The sequence below is a fragment of the Crocuta crocuta genome, unplaced genomic scaffold (assembly GCF_008692635.1).
Source record: "Crocuta crocuta isolate KB4526 unplaced genomic scaffold, BGI_CrCroc_1.0 scaffold136, whole genome shotgun sequence".
NCBI classification, from domain to species: Eukaryota; Metazoa; Chordata; class Mammalia; order Carnivora; family Hyaenidae; genus Crocuta; species Crocuta crocuta.
In genome coordinates, this window is record NW_027531009.1 from 92,388 (window position 1) to 107,913 (window position 15,526).

Sequence of the window (15,526 nt, forward strand, 5' to 3'; positions counted from 1 at the left end):
CTTTTTTTTTTCCCCCTGAGAGACAGAGAGAGAGACAGCGTGAGCAGGGTAGGGTCAGAGAGAGAGGGAGACACAGGATCCGAAGACAGGCTCCAGGCTCTGAGCTAGCTGTCAGCACAGAGCCCGACGCGGGACTCGAACCCATGAACCGTGAGATCATGACCTGAACCGAAGTCGGACGTTTAACCGACTGGGCCACCCAGGCGCCCCTTAAATTACGGAGTTCTGAACTGAAGTGTCCAACTAAGTAGATATTCCCCTTCAGTCCCTCTGTCTTTCCTGTACAGATGTTGAAGGATGGGCTGGATTGATGTGGAACTTTTTCCAACAGAGTCCATCCATTCTTGATGCAGAGATTGCTCGGAGCTCATCTCCACCAGTGACCCTTTTTCATGTTTTTCAGGACTACTAACTATTTGTAATCTCATATGTTTTTTCTGCTTTTTTTTCTGAAAAAGAGGGCTAAATGATTGGGTTTGATTAAACCCATAAAAGAGAAGCTTCTCTTGTTCAGGAATATGAAAGGTAATCTGAAATTAGGACAAACTTTTTTTTTTCCTTTAATTTACATCCCAGGTGGCATATAGTGCAATAATTTCAGGAGCAGAATCCAGTGATTCATCCTGTACATATAATACTCAGTGATCATCCCAACAAGTTTCCCTCTTAATGCCCCTTACCCACTTAGCTCATCCTACCACCCAAAACTCCTCTAGCAACCCTCAGTTTGTTCTGTTTTTAAGAGTCCTTATATTTTGTCTCCCTCTGTGTTTGTACATTATTTTTGCTTCCCTTACCTTATGTTTATCTGTTTTGTATCTTAAATTCCATATATGAGTGAAGTCATATGTCCTTTGTGTTTGTCTGACTGCTGATTTCACTTAGCATGAAATACTCTAGTCCATCCATGTTGCAAATGGCAGGATTTCATTCTTTTTGATTGTCAAGTAATACTCCATTGTATGTATATACCATATCTTCTTTATCCCTTATTCACTCGATGGATATATGGGCTCTTTTCATACTTTGGCTATTGTCAGTAATGCTGCTATAAACATTGTGGTGCATGTGCCCCTTCAAAACAACATACCTGTATCCCTTGAATAAATACCTAGTAGTGCAATTGCTGGGTCATAGGGTAGTTCTAGTTTTAATTTTTTTATGAACCTCCATACTGTTTTCCAGAGCGGCTGCACCAGTTTGCATTCCCACCAGCAGTGCAAGAGATCCTCTTTCTCTGCATCCTCGCCAACATCTGTTGTTATCTGAGTTGTTAATGTTAGCCATTCTGACAGGTGTGAGGTGGTATCTCATTGTGGTTTTGATTTGTATTTCCCTGATGGTGAGTGAAGTTGAGCATTTTTCTTTGTATCTGTTAGCTATCTAGATGTCTTCTTTGGAAAAGTATCTGTTCATATCTTTTGTCCATTTCTTCACTGGATTATTTTTTGGGTGTTGAGTTTGAGAAGTTCTTTATAGATTTTGGATACTAGCTTTCTCTCTGATATGCCCTTTGCAAATATCTTCCCTCATTCTCAGTTGCCTTTTAGTTTTGATGATTGTTTCCTTTGCAGTGCAGAAACTTTTTATTTTGATCAGTTCCCAAGAGTTCATTTTTGCTTTTGTTTCCCTTGCCTCTGGAGACATGTTGAGTAAGAAGTTCCTGCAGCCGAGGTCAAAGAGGTTTCGGCCTGCTTTCTCCTCTAGGATATTGATGGCTTCTTGTTTTACCTTTATGTCTTTCATCCATTTTAAGTTTATTTTTGTGTATGGTGTAAGAAAGTGGTCCAGGTTCATTCTTCTGCATGTTGCTGCAGAGTTTTCCCAGTTTCCCAGTTTCTCTGCTGAGGAGACTGTTTTTATTCCATTGGATATTCTTTCTTACTTTGTCAAATACTAGTTGGCCGTATGTTTGTGGGTCCATTTCTGGGTTCTCTGTTCTGTTCCATTGATCTGTGGGTCTCTTTTTGTGCCAGTACCATACTGTCTTGATGATTATAGCTTTGTAATACAGCTGGAAGTCCAGAATTCTGATGCCTTTAGCTTTAGTTTTCTTTTTCAGGATTGCTTTGGCTATTTGGGGTCTTTTGTGGTTTCATACAAATTGTAGGATTGTTTTTTATAGCTCTGTGAAGAATGCTGGTGTTATTTTGACACAGATTGCATTGAATATGTAGATTGCTTTGGGCAGTATCAACATTTTAACAATATTTGTTCTTCCAATCCATGAGCTTGTAATATTTTTCCATTTTTTTGTGTGTATTCTTCAATTTCTTTCATAAGCTTTCTATACTTTTCAGTGTACTGATTTTTTACCTCTTGGGTTAGGTTTATTCCTAGGTATTTTATGGTTTTTGGAGCAGTTGTAAATGGATCAATTCCTTGATTTCTCTTTCTGCTACTTCATTATTGGTGTATAGAAATGCAATAGATTTCTATGCATTGATTTTATATATGCTACTTTACTGAATTCATGGATAAGTTCTAGCAGTTCTTTGGTGGAATCTTTGGGATTTCCATATAAAGTGTTGAGTTGTCTGTGAAGATTGAAAGTTTGACTTCCTCCTTGGTGATTATGATGCCAGGACAAGCCCTTTCTACTTAACACTGTACAGGCCACCATTACAGAATTTACTTACACCCTGTTCTGCTCACTCACCTCAGACTTCCTAAGGGTAACTTGGTAAAATTACTCCCCTTCTGAGACCCAGTGCACCCACCTATAACATGGAGACAATAGACTAAGAATTCTAAACCTGAGCTAATAAGATCCCTGAAATGATTTTCAAAGTTGGGCATGGGGTTGTCTTTGGCAGTTTTCTGGGAGAGGGTATGCAGTTATCATTAGAGTTTACCGTGTGACCCAGTTCCCAAAATAATGAAAACCACTTAGAACGAGGCAGGAGCATAGTCTTAGAAACTGAGGCATGCCTCTTTCAGCTCCACCCTCTCTGTGTATCATAGCTAAGTCTTAAAAATTTGATTGTGTCATCTTTTGACATTAAACCTTCTCATGGCTTCCCATCAACCATCAGAAAAAAGATCTAAACTCACAGTATAGTTACCAGGGCGTTCTGCACCTTGGGTAGCCCTTAAGAGTTGTTCCAAATTGATGGAGTAGACAGGCTTCTGTGTCCTGCATCAACCATTCATTGGATGCTGGCTGCCTAGGGAGGGGCCAAGAACATGNCCCATCTCCATGCAGATTCCATCTCACTGTGACCCAGTGACGTGGAACGTGGGAAGATGCTCCTTTTATGTGGTCATGCTGTGAAGGATTTTCTTCCCAGGCAAGGACTGGAGATGGGAAGTAGGCTCTGTGTTGTCCATGAGGTTGGGCAGTAAAGATTCCTCAGAAACACCTTCTGGATGCCTTTTTAGCTCATATAAACCAGGATTAAAGAGATTACTATGTAAGTAGTGTATTAATGTGCACAAGTACCTGAGAAACCCTGGCAAATAAGACGACATGGGAAAGTCTCGCTTTAGATACACAAACAGGTTGAGTGAAAGGATGGAAAAAGATATTCCATTCAGATAGTGATGAAACCTAGCTGAGTAGTTATACACGTATCAGACCAAATAGACTTAAGTTGTAAAATTGTTACCAAAGATGTTGAAGGACATTATATATTGAAAAAAGAGCTAATCGTCAAGAAATTAAAGCAACTATAAACAACATGTACATAACAGCAAAGCCCTCAATTTTTTGAAGCAAAAATTGAAGAGATAGTTCTACTATAATAGTGGGAGACCTATATGCTCCCTTTTTAATAATGGATAGAACAACCAGACATCAATAATAGAGGACTGTGCAACACTAAACCAGCTAACCTCAGCAGACATATATAGAACATTCCACCCAACAAAAACACTGCACTCAGAATTGGGAATAGAAGGGAACTTGTTCAGTCTGAAAAAGGATGTTATAAAAATTCCATAGCTAACATCATACTCATTGGTGAGAAAACTTGCCTCTAATATCAAGAACAAAACAACTATGCCCCATCTTGCCACCACATATCAACACCAGTGGAAGTTTTTATTAGAGAAAATAGGATAAATAAAATGTGTCAGAATTGGAACAGAAATCGAACTATTTCCATTCATAGTATACATGATCTTATATTTAGAAATAAGAATCCTCAATTAGAATGAATTCATTGAAGTTACAGAATACAATATCAACACTTAAAATTCAGTTGCATTTCCGTACATAGCAATCAACAGATCGAAAGTTAAGTAAACAATTCCATTTACAAGAGCAAGAAAACAAATGGAAATAAATTTATCCAAAGAAATGGAAGGTTTATACACACTGAAATTTCATACAAAGTTGTTGAGGAAAATTAAAGAAAACCTAAATAAATGTCAAGATATCCTGTGTCTGTGGCTTGGAAGACCTTAAAATGGCAGTATTCCCCAGAGCAATATAAAGGGTAATGCAGTGCTCAACAAAATCCCAACAGCATGTTTTGCCCAGATGAGAAACTTGGTTCTAAAACTCACATAGAATTGGTAAGGATGCCAAATATCCAAAATAAATATGAGAAAGAACAATATTGGAGGACCTAGAATTCTCAACATCAAACCTGACTACAATAACTTTGAGTAATAAAAACTGTAATTGCATCAGAGGCTAGAAATACAGATGAAAGTGACAGAATTACAAGTCTGCCAAAAACACTGGAAAAAGAACAGTCTCTTCAATGGTACTGGCACAACTAGATATCCATGTGAGAATGAAATTGAAACTGCCTTGTACCGTAGAAGTAAATGAATTCAGAATTAATCAATGGCTACAGGTAAAGTGTAAAACTATAGAAGTCTTAGATGAAAACATAGAGGTAAATCTTCATGACCTTAGCATTGGCAGTAGATTTTTATATATGATATCAAAAGCAAAAGAGAAAAAGACTAAGTAGATAAATTGATTGCTCTCACAATTAATCATGTCTGTGCACTGAAGGACATTATCACATAGGTGAAACAATCTACCAACTGGGAGGAAATAATTTGCAAATCACAAATCTAGTAAGGGTCCAGAACCTAGAACTATATAAAGAACTTCTACAACTCAACAACCAAAATACAAAGAGCCCAATTTGTAAAATAAATGATTTTAATAGACATTTCTCCATAGAAATGAAGATATACAAATGAAACAAGCACATGAAGAGATTTCAATGAAAATAGTCATTAGTAAGATGCAAAGTCAAAACCATAATGAGATATCATTTCACACCCACCAGGATGAAAACCAGGATGTTTTGTTTTATAACAAAAACAACAACAAATAAGTGTTGGTAAAGATGTCATGTAGAATCATGACACATTGCCGTTAAAATGTTGTAGCTGCTGTGGAAAACTGTGATCAATTCTCAAAATATTAAACCATGTGACCCAGTAATTCCACTCCTAGGTATATATCCAACAGACTTTAAAACAGATATTCAAACAACTGAATATATTCATAGCAACTGACTAATATTAGCCAAAGGTGGTAACAACTAAATGCCCATTAGTAGTTGAGTGAATATAGTCTAGGCCTGCCATGGAATACTCTGGAGCCATCAGAAAGGAAGTATACTCCTGATACATACTATATCATGGATGAACCCCAACATTATTCTAAGTGAGAGAAGCCAGATACAAAACGTCACATTTTTTATCCCATTTCATTTACATGAAAAGAGCCAAAATTGGCAAATTCATAGAGACAAAGTAGCAGTGGTTGCCAGGGACGGGGGAATAGGAAGCAACTGCTTAATGGGTAGTCTTTCCTTTGGGGATGATAAAAATGTTTTGGGTCTAGACAGAGGTGATATTTATGCAACATTGTGAATGCACTAAATGCTCCTGAATGGTACTTTAAAATGGCTAATTGTATGTTAAATGTAGCTCTTCAAAATTATCTTACACAGATCAAAGAACATTCAATCCAGCCAAGTCAGTCTTTACGTTATCTCTGCTTCTCTAATTTTGTGTCGAATAAGAACACATTATCTGTCCATTTGGTGAAATGTGTTTTCCTTTCAGGGACGGTTGACCTTCAGGGATGTGGCCATAGCATTCTCTCAGGAGGAGTGGGAGTGCCTGGACCCCGCTCAGAGGGCCTTGTACAGGGACGTGATGCTGGAGAACTACAGGAACCTGGTCTCCCTGGGTGAGGACAGCTTCCTTCCAGAAGTTGGTAATTACTTTTTATGTCTTTGCATTTTCTTTTGAGAGCCCCTGACTTGATCATAGGAGTTTCAAATCCCTGTTCCTAAGGGAGTGATTGCAGCTGTTTTTTTTGTTTTTTTTTTTTAATTTTATTTATTTTTTTTATTTATTTCTAGGAGAGAGAGAGAGAGAGAGAGAGTCAGCGTGAGCAGGGGAGGGGNGTCACAGACTGAAACAGGCTCCAGACTCTGAGCTGGCAGTCAGCACAGAGCCCGATGCGGGGCTCAAACCCACGAACCGCGAGATCATGACCTAAGCAAAAGTCGGACGCTTAACCGACTAAGCCACCCAGGCGCCCCTGATTGCAGCTGTTTTGATTGAGAATGGAAAGGCTTCCTAATGCGGCAGATGGACTCTAACTTCCCTTTCCTTCAGAAGTTCTGCATTCCTGCTTGTTTAGGTGGTTGCAGAACTTAGCAGTCAGAAAAGCTTAAGGGAGAAAACTGGTGATGAGAAGCATTGGGTGTGATATGTAAGTGATGAATAACTAAATTCTACTCCTGAAACCAGTTTTACAATCTCTGTTAACTAACTAGAATTTAAATAATAATCTGGGAGTCTGGGAAGTGGGATTTAAAAATCCTCAAATTCTTAGTAAAGTCAAATTTCACCAAAATCTTTAAAGATAAGGCTCATAGACAATAAAATTACTTAAAGTTGGGGGGAAAAAAGGAAACCTTATGGTGAGTTTTTAAAAATATCTGATTCTGTGGTCTTACCCTTGCGCTTTTTGTTGAGGAGTTCTTAGAAAAGACCTAGATCTCTGCATACCTAAAACAGTCCTTAAGCATTCAAGCAGTCAGTTGACTAATTTTTGAAATATGTTCTACACCCACATAAAATGAATGTACTTTCTTCTTTGCTGAACAAAGAGCTGTGAATGTGTTCTGAAAGAGCAGAGCAGATCATGTTCTGTTTTTCTTTATAAGTGGAAATCTCTGCTTCAGCTGAATATCATCTCTGTCAATCTCTTCCCAGGGGAAAAGCCCTCTTCCCACATAGTGAAGTGAATATGGGGGACATCCAGACAGGTGGGAATGTACTGTGATGTGAGCACAAGTTAGAGCTCAGATGGGCAGAGAGTAAGCAGCTCCAGTAAATATTGTTTGGGAAGGATCTGTGGGAAAATACAAGTTTATTTCTTAGGAGCTTTCAAAGGAAATCCTCCTTCATCCCACACACATTTCTGATTCTGTTATTCCAATGTTTAAACTCCCACTGTTAGGACCTACAACATTGTTACCTGGCCCCTCTGACCATACTGGTTCCGAGGTATGAGAGGGACTGAGATGACTGTCCCTAACGAGTCTTTCCCCTGATCTCTTGGTTCTCATTCCATACAGGTCAGAGGTGAGGCTTCTGTAGTGCATACCTCAGGACCTATTCACTTTCCATTTCCATTTTGTATCCCTGGAAGAACTTCTCAGGAGACACACAAAATGTAATATCTATCTAATAAAGTAGAGCTAAAGTCTATCTCTTTCTTTCCTGGGCCTATCTGGATGTGGATAATTCCAAAAAGTGAAAATCCAAAATTAGATGTAGGTTAAATACAATATAGCTTACTGATATCTTTTCTGTAGGAAAAACATGTATCATTCTACAGATGTTTATTGCATTCCTGGTTATACGGAAAGCACTGTATTGATAATTTTTGGGCTGTGTTGTGTTTTGTTTGTTTTAAGAATTCAAGAGGCAGCAGCAGTTTTTGATTTTAAGTAATCTCTGCACCCATTGTGGGGTCTGAACTCACAACTGCTAGGTCAAGGGTTGCATGCTCTACCAACTGAGCCAGCCAGGCATCCCTCTTTTTTTTATTCTTTTGATCTCTTCAACCATTTCTGCCAGCATCACCTCAACTTCCTGCCTCTGGGGACCACCAGTATGTTCTCTGTATCTAAGAGGGGTTGTTTTCGTTTTTTTTAAGATTCCACATATAAGAAATTATACTGTATTGGCCTTTGACTCATTCCTCTTAGCATAATGTCCTCAAGGTCATTATGTTGTCACAGATGACAAGATTCTATTTTTTTTATGGCTGGATAATATTGTGTTGTATACACACAACTTTACCCATTCACCCATCAATGGACACTTAGACTGTTTCTGAATCTCACTTATTGTAAACAATGCTTCGGTGAACATCAGAATGTTTTTATCTTTTGAGTTAGTATTTTTGTTTTCTTCAGATAAATACTCAGAAGTAGAATTGGTGGATCCACAGTAGTTTTCTTGGCTATACCATTGGCTCCCAGCAACAGTGCACAAATTCTCTACCCCATCACCAACACATGTTGTTTCTCGTCTTTTTAATAACTGCTATTCTAGGGGCACCTGGGTGGCTCAGTCAGTTGAGCGTCCCACTTCGGCTCAGGTCATGATCTCCTGGTTGGTGGATTCGAGCCCCGCATCGGGCTCTGTGCTGACAGCTAGCTCAGAGCCTGGAGCCTGCTTCAGATTCTATGTCTCCCTCTTTCTCTGAGCTTCCCCTGCTCACACTGTCTCTCAGAAATAAATAAAAAACATTAAAAAAAATTTTAAGTAACTGCCATTCTAATGGGTGTGAAGTGATATCTCACTGTGGTTTTGATTTGCATTTCCTTGATGATAAATGATGTTGAGCATCCTTTCATGGTCCTGTTGGCCATCTCTAGGTCTTTGGAAAATATCTATTCAGATCTTCTGCCCATTTCTTAAATTGGATTATTTGAGCATTTTTGAGCTGTGTTTTGGATTATTAGCCCCTTATCAGATGCATGATTTGCTAATATTTCTCCCATTTAGTAGGCTGCCTTTTCATTTTGCTGAAAGTATTTCCTTTGCTGTGCAGACAATTTTTTGGTTGATATAGTCCCACTTATTTTTGCTTTTGTTGGTTTTTCTTTTGGTGTCAAGAGTCAAAACAAACAAATCTGCTCAGACCTGTTTTAAGGAGCTTCTTACCCTCTATCTTTTCTTTTAGGAGTTTTATGGTTTCAGGTCTTAGATTTGAGTCTTTAATCCATTCTGAGTTCATTTTTGTGTTTGGTGTCAGCCAGTGGTCCAGTTTTCCCAGAAGCATCTATTGAAGAGATTGTGCTTTCCCATTGTACAGTCATGTCTCCTTTGTTGTAAATTAATTGACCATGTGTGTAAGTTTATTTCTGGGCTCTATTCTGTTCTGGTGATCTATGTGTTTATCTTTATGCTAATACCATACTGTTTTAATTACCACAGTTTGTAATCAGGGAGTTTGAAATCAGGAAATGTGATTCATATATCTTTGTTCTTCTTTCTGAAGATGCTGAGGCATTTGGATTCTTTTGTGGTTCCATACAAATTTTAGGATTTTTCTAGGTTTTTAAGTGGATGTAAATTTTCAACATATTTTTGTAAATATGAAAGAGTATGATTGCTAAATCACATTTTGTGGTATGTTTAATTCTGTAAGAAACTGCAAACTGTCTTCTAAAGTGGTGCAGCATTTTGCATTCTCACCAGCAATTAATGAGAATTCTTACTACTACACATCCTCACTAGTATTTGGTGTTACTGTTCTGGATTTTGGCCATTCTCATAAATGTGTACAGTGATATCTCATTGTTGTAACACATTTTCCTCAGTTAAATCTATGGCATTCTTTAAGCTGAAAATTTGTGATATCATGAGAATATACTTTTTTAAGTTACTGCCTTAGTCACAGAAATATGAGATTTATTTGTCATTGCTTTTTATATAATAATACATTATTTGGGGGCATCGGGGTCGCTCAGCCGATTAAATGTCAGATTCTGGATTTTGGCTTAGGTCATCTCACAGTTCTTGAGTTTGAGCCCTGCATTGGGCTCTGTGCTGACAGTGTGGAGCTTGCTTTTGATTCTGTCTCTATCCTTCTCTCTGCCCCACTCCAACCTCTTTTCTTTCTCTAAGTAAATAAATAGACTTAAAAGAATTTTTTGTACATGTCTCCTGGAACATGTGTATATTATATAACTCCCTTGAGTATATACCTAGTAATGGAATTCATGGGATATTCAATTTGATAATTTTTGAGCAAATACTAAAATAGATGGCAGCCTATAGTCTTCCTATAATACTATACTGTCTCCCTGTTGAATGTTTTCCACTTTTCTCTCATACCAAAACTATATATTCTTACAGGATGAGTCAGTATTATGCCTGTTGCCAAATTAGTTCCTTTTACCAGGGTCAGGTGTTTAACTTATAACACAATCATGTTCCCATAGCTGTGGAAGCACAAGCACTATTGCCACATGGCCCATTACACCTTGTGCTTCACTCTTGATTTTCCAAATCCAAGTCCTAGCCTTTCCTCAGATTTTTCACTACTCTAAACAAAGCATACTGTTATCTCCAGGTATATTAATTTTGAGCACAAAAGCACCTCAGTGTCCATAGGACCTGCCCCTCCCCACACTGCAGAAAGACCCCTCTTCATACATAACACATATTGCTCAGGACTGCAACTTGATCTGGTGTTTAATAATAATGTGTGTTTAATAATGTATGAGGACATGATGAAAGAAACAAGATATTATTACAAGAAATCTGTATAGTATAATCTAAAAACTGATAGATCTAGGGGCGCCTGGGTGGCTCAGTCAGTTAAGTGTCCCACTTAGGCTCAGGTCATGATCTCACGGTTTGTGGGTTCAAGCCCCCACGTCGAGCTCTGTGCTGACAGCTCAGACCCTGGAGTCTGCTTCAGATTCTGTGTCTCCCTCCCTCTCTGACCCTCCCCTGCTCACGCTGTCTCCCTCTCGCAAATAAATAAAAACATTAAAAAAATAAAATTTAAAAAAATTGATAGATCTAGCAGGTTAATAAATAACCACAGTTACACAAAATAATAGTCTCTGGAATTCTAAGGAATTCTTCCTTGAGAACTAAAGACAGAATATACATTCCATAAGGAACATACAGTATGAAAGATATGTTGAGAATCACTGAATTATGAAATATCGGGTTCAGGTAAACACACATTTTTATAAAGATTAGGAATTAAGGAAAACAGACATCTCTATGATTTCATGCACAGTTGTTTAATAGCCAGTGTATAGATGAGCTCTCTAATCATGAAATTTCATTTCATTATCCAGTTATATGGCCAAAAAATATGGATAGTGTATAATATGTGTTTGGAAAAATTACTTTAAAATTATGAGAAATTATTAATATGGAAAAATTTATTTTAAAAAACTTAAAAATATTGTATTTACAATAGTATTTGAAGATCATCTTGAGAAACTTCCTGTGTTCAGTATAAAGTGTTATTTGGTTGTGTAATTATGTGATTCAGTATAAAATTTTCCCTTCCAACTCTATTTGATAGGAGGCCCTTCTGATGGATCTGCCGCCAAGGAATTATCACCAAGAGAGGACATTAATAAAGGAGACTTTTACCACTTAGTGATATTGGAAAGAAATGGAAGTCATGACATCAAGGATTTTGATCTCAGGGAAGTCTGGGAAAATATCCATGAGTTTGAAAGTCAGTGGGGATATAAAGCAAATTATAAAGAAGTGCCTTTAACCCATTACAAAAATTTCACTTGTAGAAAAGATCAACAGCTTAATCAATCCTCGGTTACCCTTCCTGAAAAGCGGAGTGTTTCTGTGAGAAATAATACATACCAGTATTTCAAGGATGATGAGCCATTTATGAGGAATTTGTTAAAAGTGGACAATAACCTGCGTGGTGCTGGAAACCAATACATGAACTGCCTGGAAAATACAATTGGATTAAGTCTGGCTGAACTGCAGAGATTGCACAGTGAGGAGAAAATGTATGGATGTAATCCAATTGAGAAGTGTGTCAGCAGTGGTTCCTCAGTGTCACCACTTGAAAGAATTCCTCCCAGTACCAAAAACATTTGGAATAAATCTAGGAAGATTTTTAAATATCATTCGCTACCTACACACAAGAGAGCACACACCAGAGGAAAATCTTACAAATGTAATGATTGTGGGAAGGCTTTTAGCAAAAGCTCAAACCTCATGAGTCATGAGAGAATTCATTGTGGACAGAGACCGCACAAATGTAATGACTGTGGCAAAGCCTTTACAGACCGTTCAAATCTTACTCGACATAAGAAAATCCATACTGGAGAGAAACCTTATAAATGTAATGAGTGCGGCAAAGCATTTACCCAGTGTGCAAACCTTACTAGGCATCAGATAATACACACTGGAGAGAAACCACACAAATGTAATGTGTGTGACAAGGCTTTTAACCAAAGTTCAAGCCTTATGGCACATCGGAGAATTCATACAGGGGAAAAACCTTATAAATGTAATAAGTGTGATAAGGCTTTTATTAAACGTTCAGACCTTTGGGGTCATGAAAGAACTCATACTGGAGAGAAACCTTACAAATGTAGTGAGTGTGGCAAAGCCTTTGCTGAGCGCTCAAATCTTACTCAACACAGAAAAATCCATACCGGAGAGAAACCTTACAGATGTAACGAGTGTGGCAAAGCTTTTACCCAGTTTGCATCTATTACTAGGCATCAGAAAATCCACACTGGGGAGAAACCACACAAATGTAATGTGTGTGACAAGGACTTTATCCAAAGTTCAAACCTTATGGCACATCAGAGAATTCATACGGGAGAAAAACCTTATAAATGTGATAAATGTGATAAGGCTTTTATCAAACGTTCAGACCTTTGGGGTCATGAGAGAACGCATACTGGAGAGAAACCTTACAAATGTAGTGAGTGTGGCAAAGCATTTACCCATTTTGCAACCCTTAGTACACATCAGAAAATCCACACTGGAGAAAAACCACACAAATGTAATGTGTGTGACAAGGATTTTATCCGAAGTTCAAGCCTTATGAGACATCGAAGGGTTCATACAGGAGAAAAACCTTATAAATGTAATAAATGTGATAAAGCTTTTATCAAACGTTCAGACCTTTGGGGTCATGAGAGAACGCATACTGGAGAGAAACAAATGTAGTGAGTGTGGCAGAGCCTTTAACAAAGCATTCATATCTTACATAAGAAAATCCATATGGGAGAGTGTGGCACAGCTTTAACCCAACTGCAAAACTTACGAGGCATCAGAAAATACATGGTGAAAAGAAAAGAGTATAAGCCAAGTATGTGTGGCAGTGCTTTTATTCAAAGCTCAACTTTTGGGGATCATCGAAGAACTCATCGTAGAAAGAAACCTTGCAGATAAAATGAGCAAGTGTTCAAGTCTTACTCAACATCAGAGATTCCATCATGGAGAAGAACCATATGAAACTAATGTATGTGGGAGAGCTTGTAACCAGGACTCACACCTCACCTGGTATCAGAATATAAATCTCCAAAAGAAGGCACACAAATGGAATGTATGGCAAGGCTTATCCAAAGCTTATACCTTTGGAACATAATTCTTTCCAGAGAGAAATCTTAACAAATGGAATGAGTGTGATCAGCTTTATAAAAGTATACAACTTGGGGAAGAGGGTAAAAATAAATGAATGGGATTAAGAGGTATAGACTCCCAGTGATTTAAAAAAAAAAAAAGTACAACTTTGTGGTCCTGAAAGAATTCACAACAAATAATTCATACTGGATAGAAACATTACAAATGTAATGAAGGTGATAATTTATTTAGTCTATTCTTTCAATGAACTACCACAAGAAAATTCATACTAGGGGGAACTAGATTTATTTTGAGCATTAACCAGGGCACCTGGGTGGCTCAGTTGGTTAAGCGTCCCACTTTGGCTCAGGTCATGATCTCGCGGTTTGGGGGTTCGAGCCCTGCATTGGGCTCTGTGCTGACAGCTCAGAGCCTGGAGCCTGCTTCAGATTCTGTGTCTCCCTCTCTCTCTGACCCTCCCCTGCTCACGCTGTGTGTGTGTGTCTCTCTCTCTCAGAAATAAATAAAACATTTAAAAAATATTTTGAGTATTAACCAATCTTAGATGTTAAAGTCCACAAAAAATTAAAATTATTTAAAATTCATGAGATGAAGTGTGTCAGTGCAACAAGTATATCTGTGGAAAGACCTAATCTTCTGTTTAAATCTCTTTTAAAGATTTTATTTCTGTCTACGTTCATCATGGGGCTCAAACTCACAACTGCACGATCAAGAGTCACATGCTCTTCCAACTGAGTCAGATAGGCACCCCTATAACCTTTTTTTTTTTTACTACATTATTTTATATTCTTGGGGCACCTGGTTGGCTCAGTCAGTTAAGTGTCTGTCTTTGGTTCAGGTCATGATCTTACAGTTCATGGGTTTGAGCCCCACCTCAAGCTCTGTGCTGACAGCTCAGAGCCTGAGCCTGCTTTGAATTCTGTGTCTCCCTCTCTGCCCCTCCCCCACTCACACTGTCTCTTTCCCTCTTTCAAAACTAAAATTTTATTTAATATTCTTTGAGGCAACAGTATTATTGAGGACTTAAAACCTCATGTTTGGAATCCACTGATGTTATACTTTCATTACATGTGTTTCATTTGTCAACCATGGTGGTCTTAGAAAGCACTGGTAAGGAACCTATTTGATTAGGTGGTGCTTAGTCATACTATATAACTTGGAAAAACTAGGATGCTAATTTCAAGATACAGTATAGTATAAATTTGAGAGCATGGGGAGTGGCAGGGAATAGATGTAAAACTGCTGTCTAAATTGCCATGTTTTCTATGGTCACAGTCACTTCTCTGGGTTCGTTGATATCACTGAGACTTCGTTGATTTTATTACAGGGAAGGATTACTCTTTCAGATAGATGATCATGAAACAGCAGTTCGAGACATTGGGAGAATGAGATTTTCATGTAAGAATGATGGGTTACTAGGGATGGTATATGTGGTAGAGAAAATGGAGGAGGAATGATGGTCTCTCCCTCTCTTGAAAGGTAATCGCTGTTAAATATCATCAATGAGTAAAAAATTAGTCTTATTTTTGGAAACTGAAGAGAAAGGTCTAGAGGACATTTTAATTAAAGAACCAAAGAAGAGGCACATGGGTGGCTCAGTATGTTGAATTCTGGCTCAGGGTCATGGGATCAACTTTTGTGTTAAGTTCACCATGGAGATGGAGCCTGCTTAATATTCTGTCTCTCTCTCTGACCTTCTCATCTACTCGAGCTCCCAAGCGAAACCAAAACCAAAATAAACCCAACAGTATTATACTTGTGAAGTTTTCAAATTTGCCCACTGAAATTGCATTTTGATACCATTTTATCTATGGTACCCTGTTTCTCATATCTAGAGTAAGTAAAACGTAAGCTTTTGTGTAACCCTAAATGAATTACGTGCCTTTTTTTTAATGTTTATTTTTTGATAAAGACAAAAGAT

The 15,526-nt window shown here is 38.0% G+C and overlaps 1 protein-coding gene across 1 annotated transcript in view; it reads left to right on the forward strand.

Moving 5' to 3' along the window:
- The window catches only part of LOC144237135 (uncharacterized), a 45,655-nt gene extending 32,154 nt beyond the window's left edge, over positions 1 to 13,501 (forward strand). The window contains 6 exon segments of the mRNA XM_077770815.1: positions 6,040 to 6,193; positions 11,558 to 13,178; positions 13,180 to 13,214; positions 13,217 to 13,270; positions 13,273 to 13,313; positions 13,315 to 13,501. Of these exon segments, the coding sequence (XP_077626941.1) occupies positions 6,040 to 6,193; positions 11,558 to 13,178; positions 13,180 to 13,214; positions 13,217 to 13,270; positions 13,273 to 13,313; positions 13,315 to 13,413 (2,004 nt within the window). The 3' untranslated portion in view covers positions 13,414 to 13,501.
- Positions 13,502 to 15,526: the final 2,025 nt, after the last annotated feature.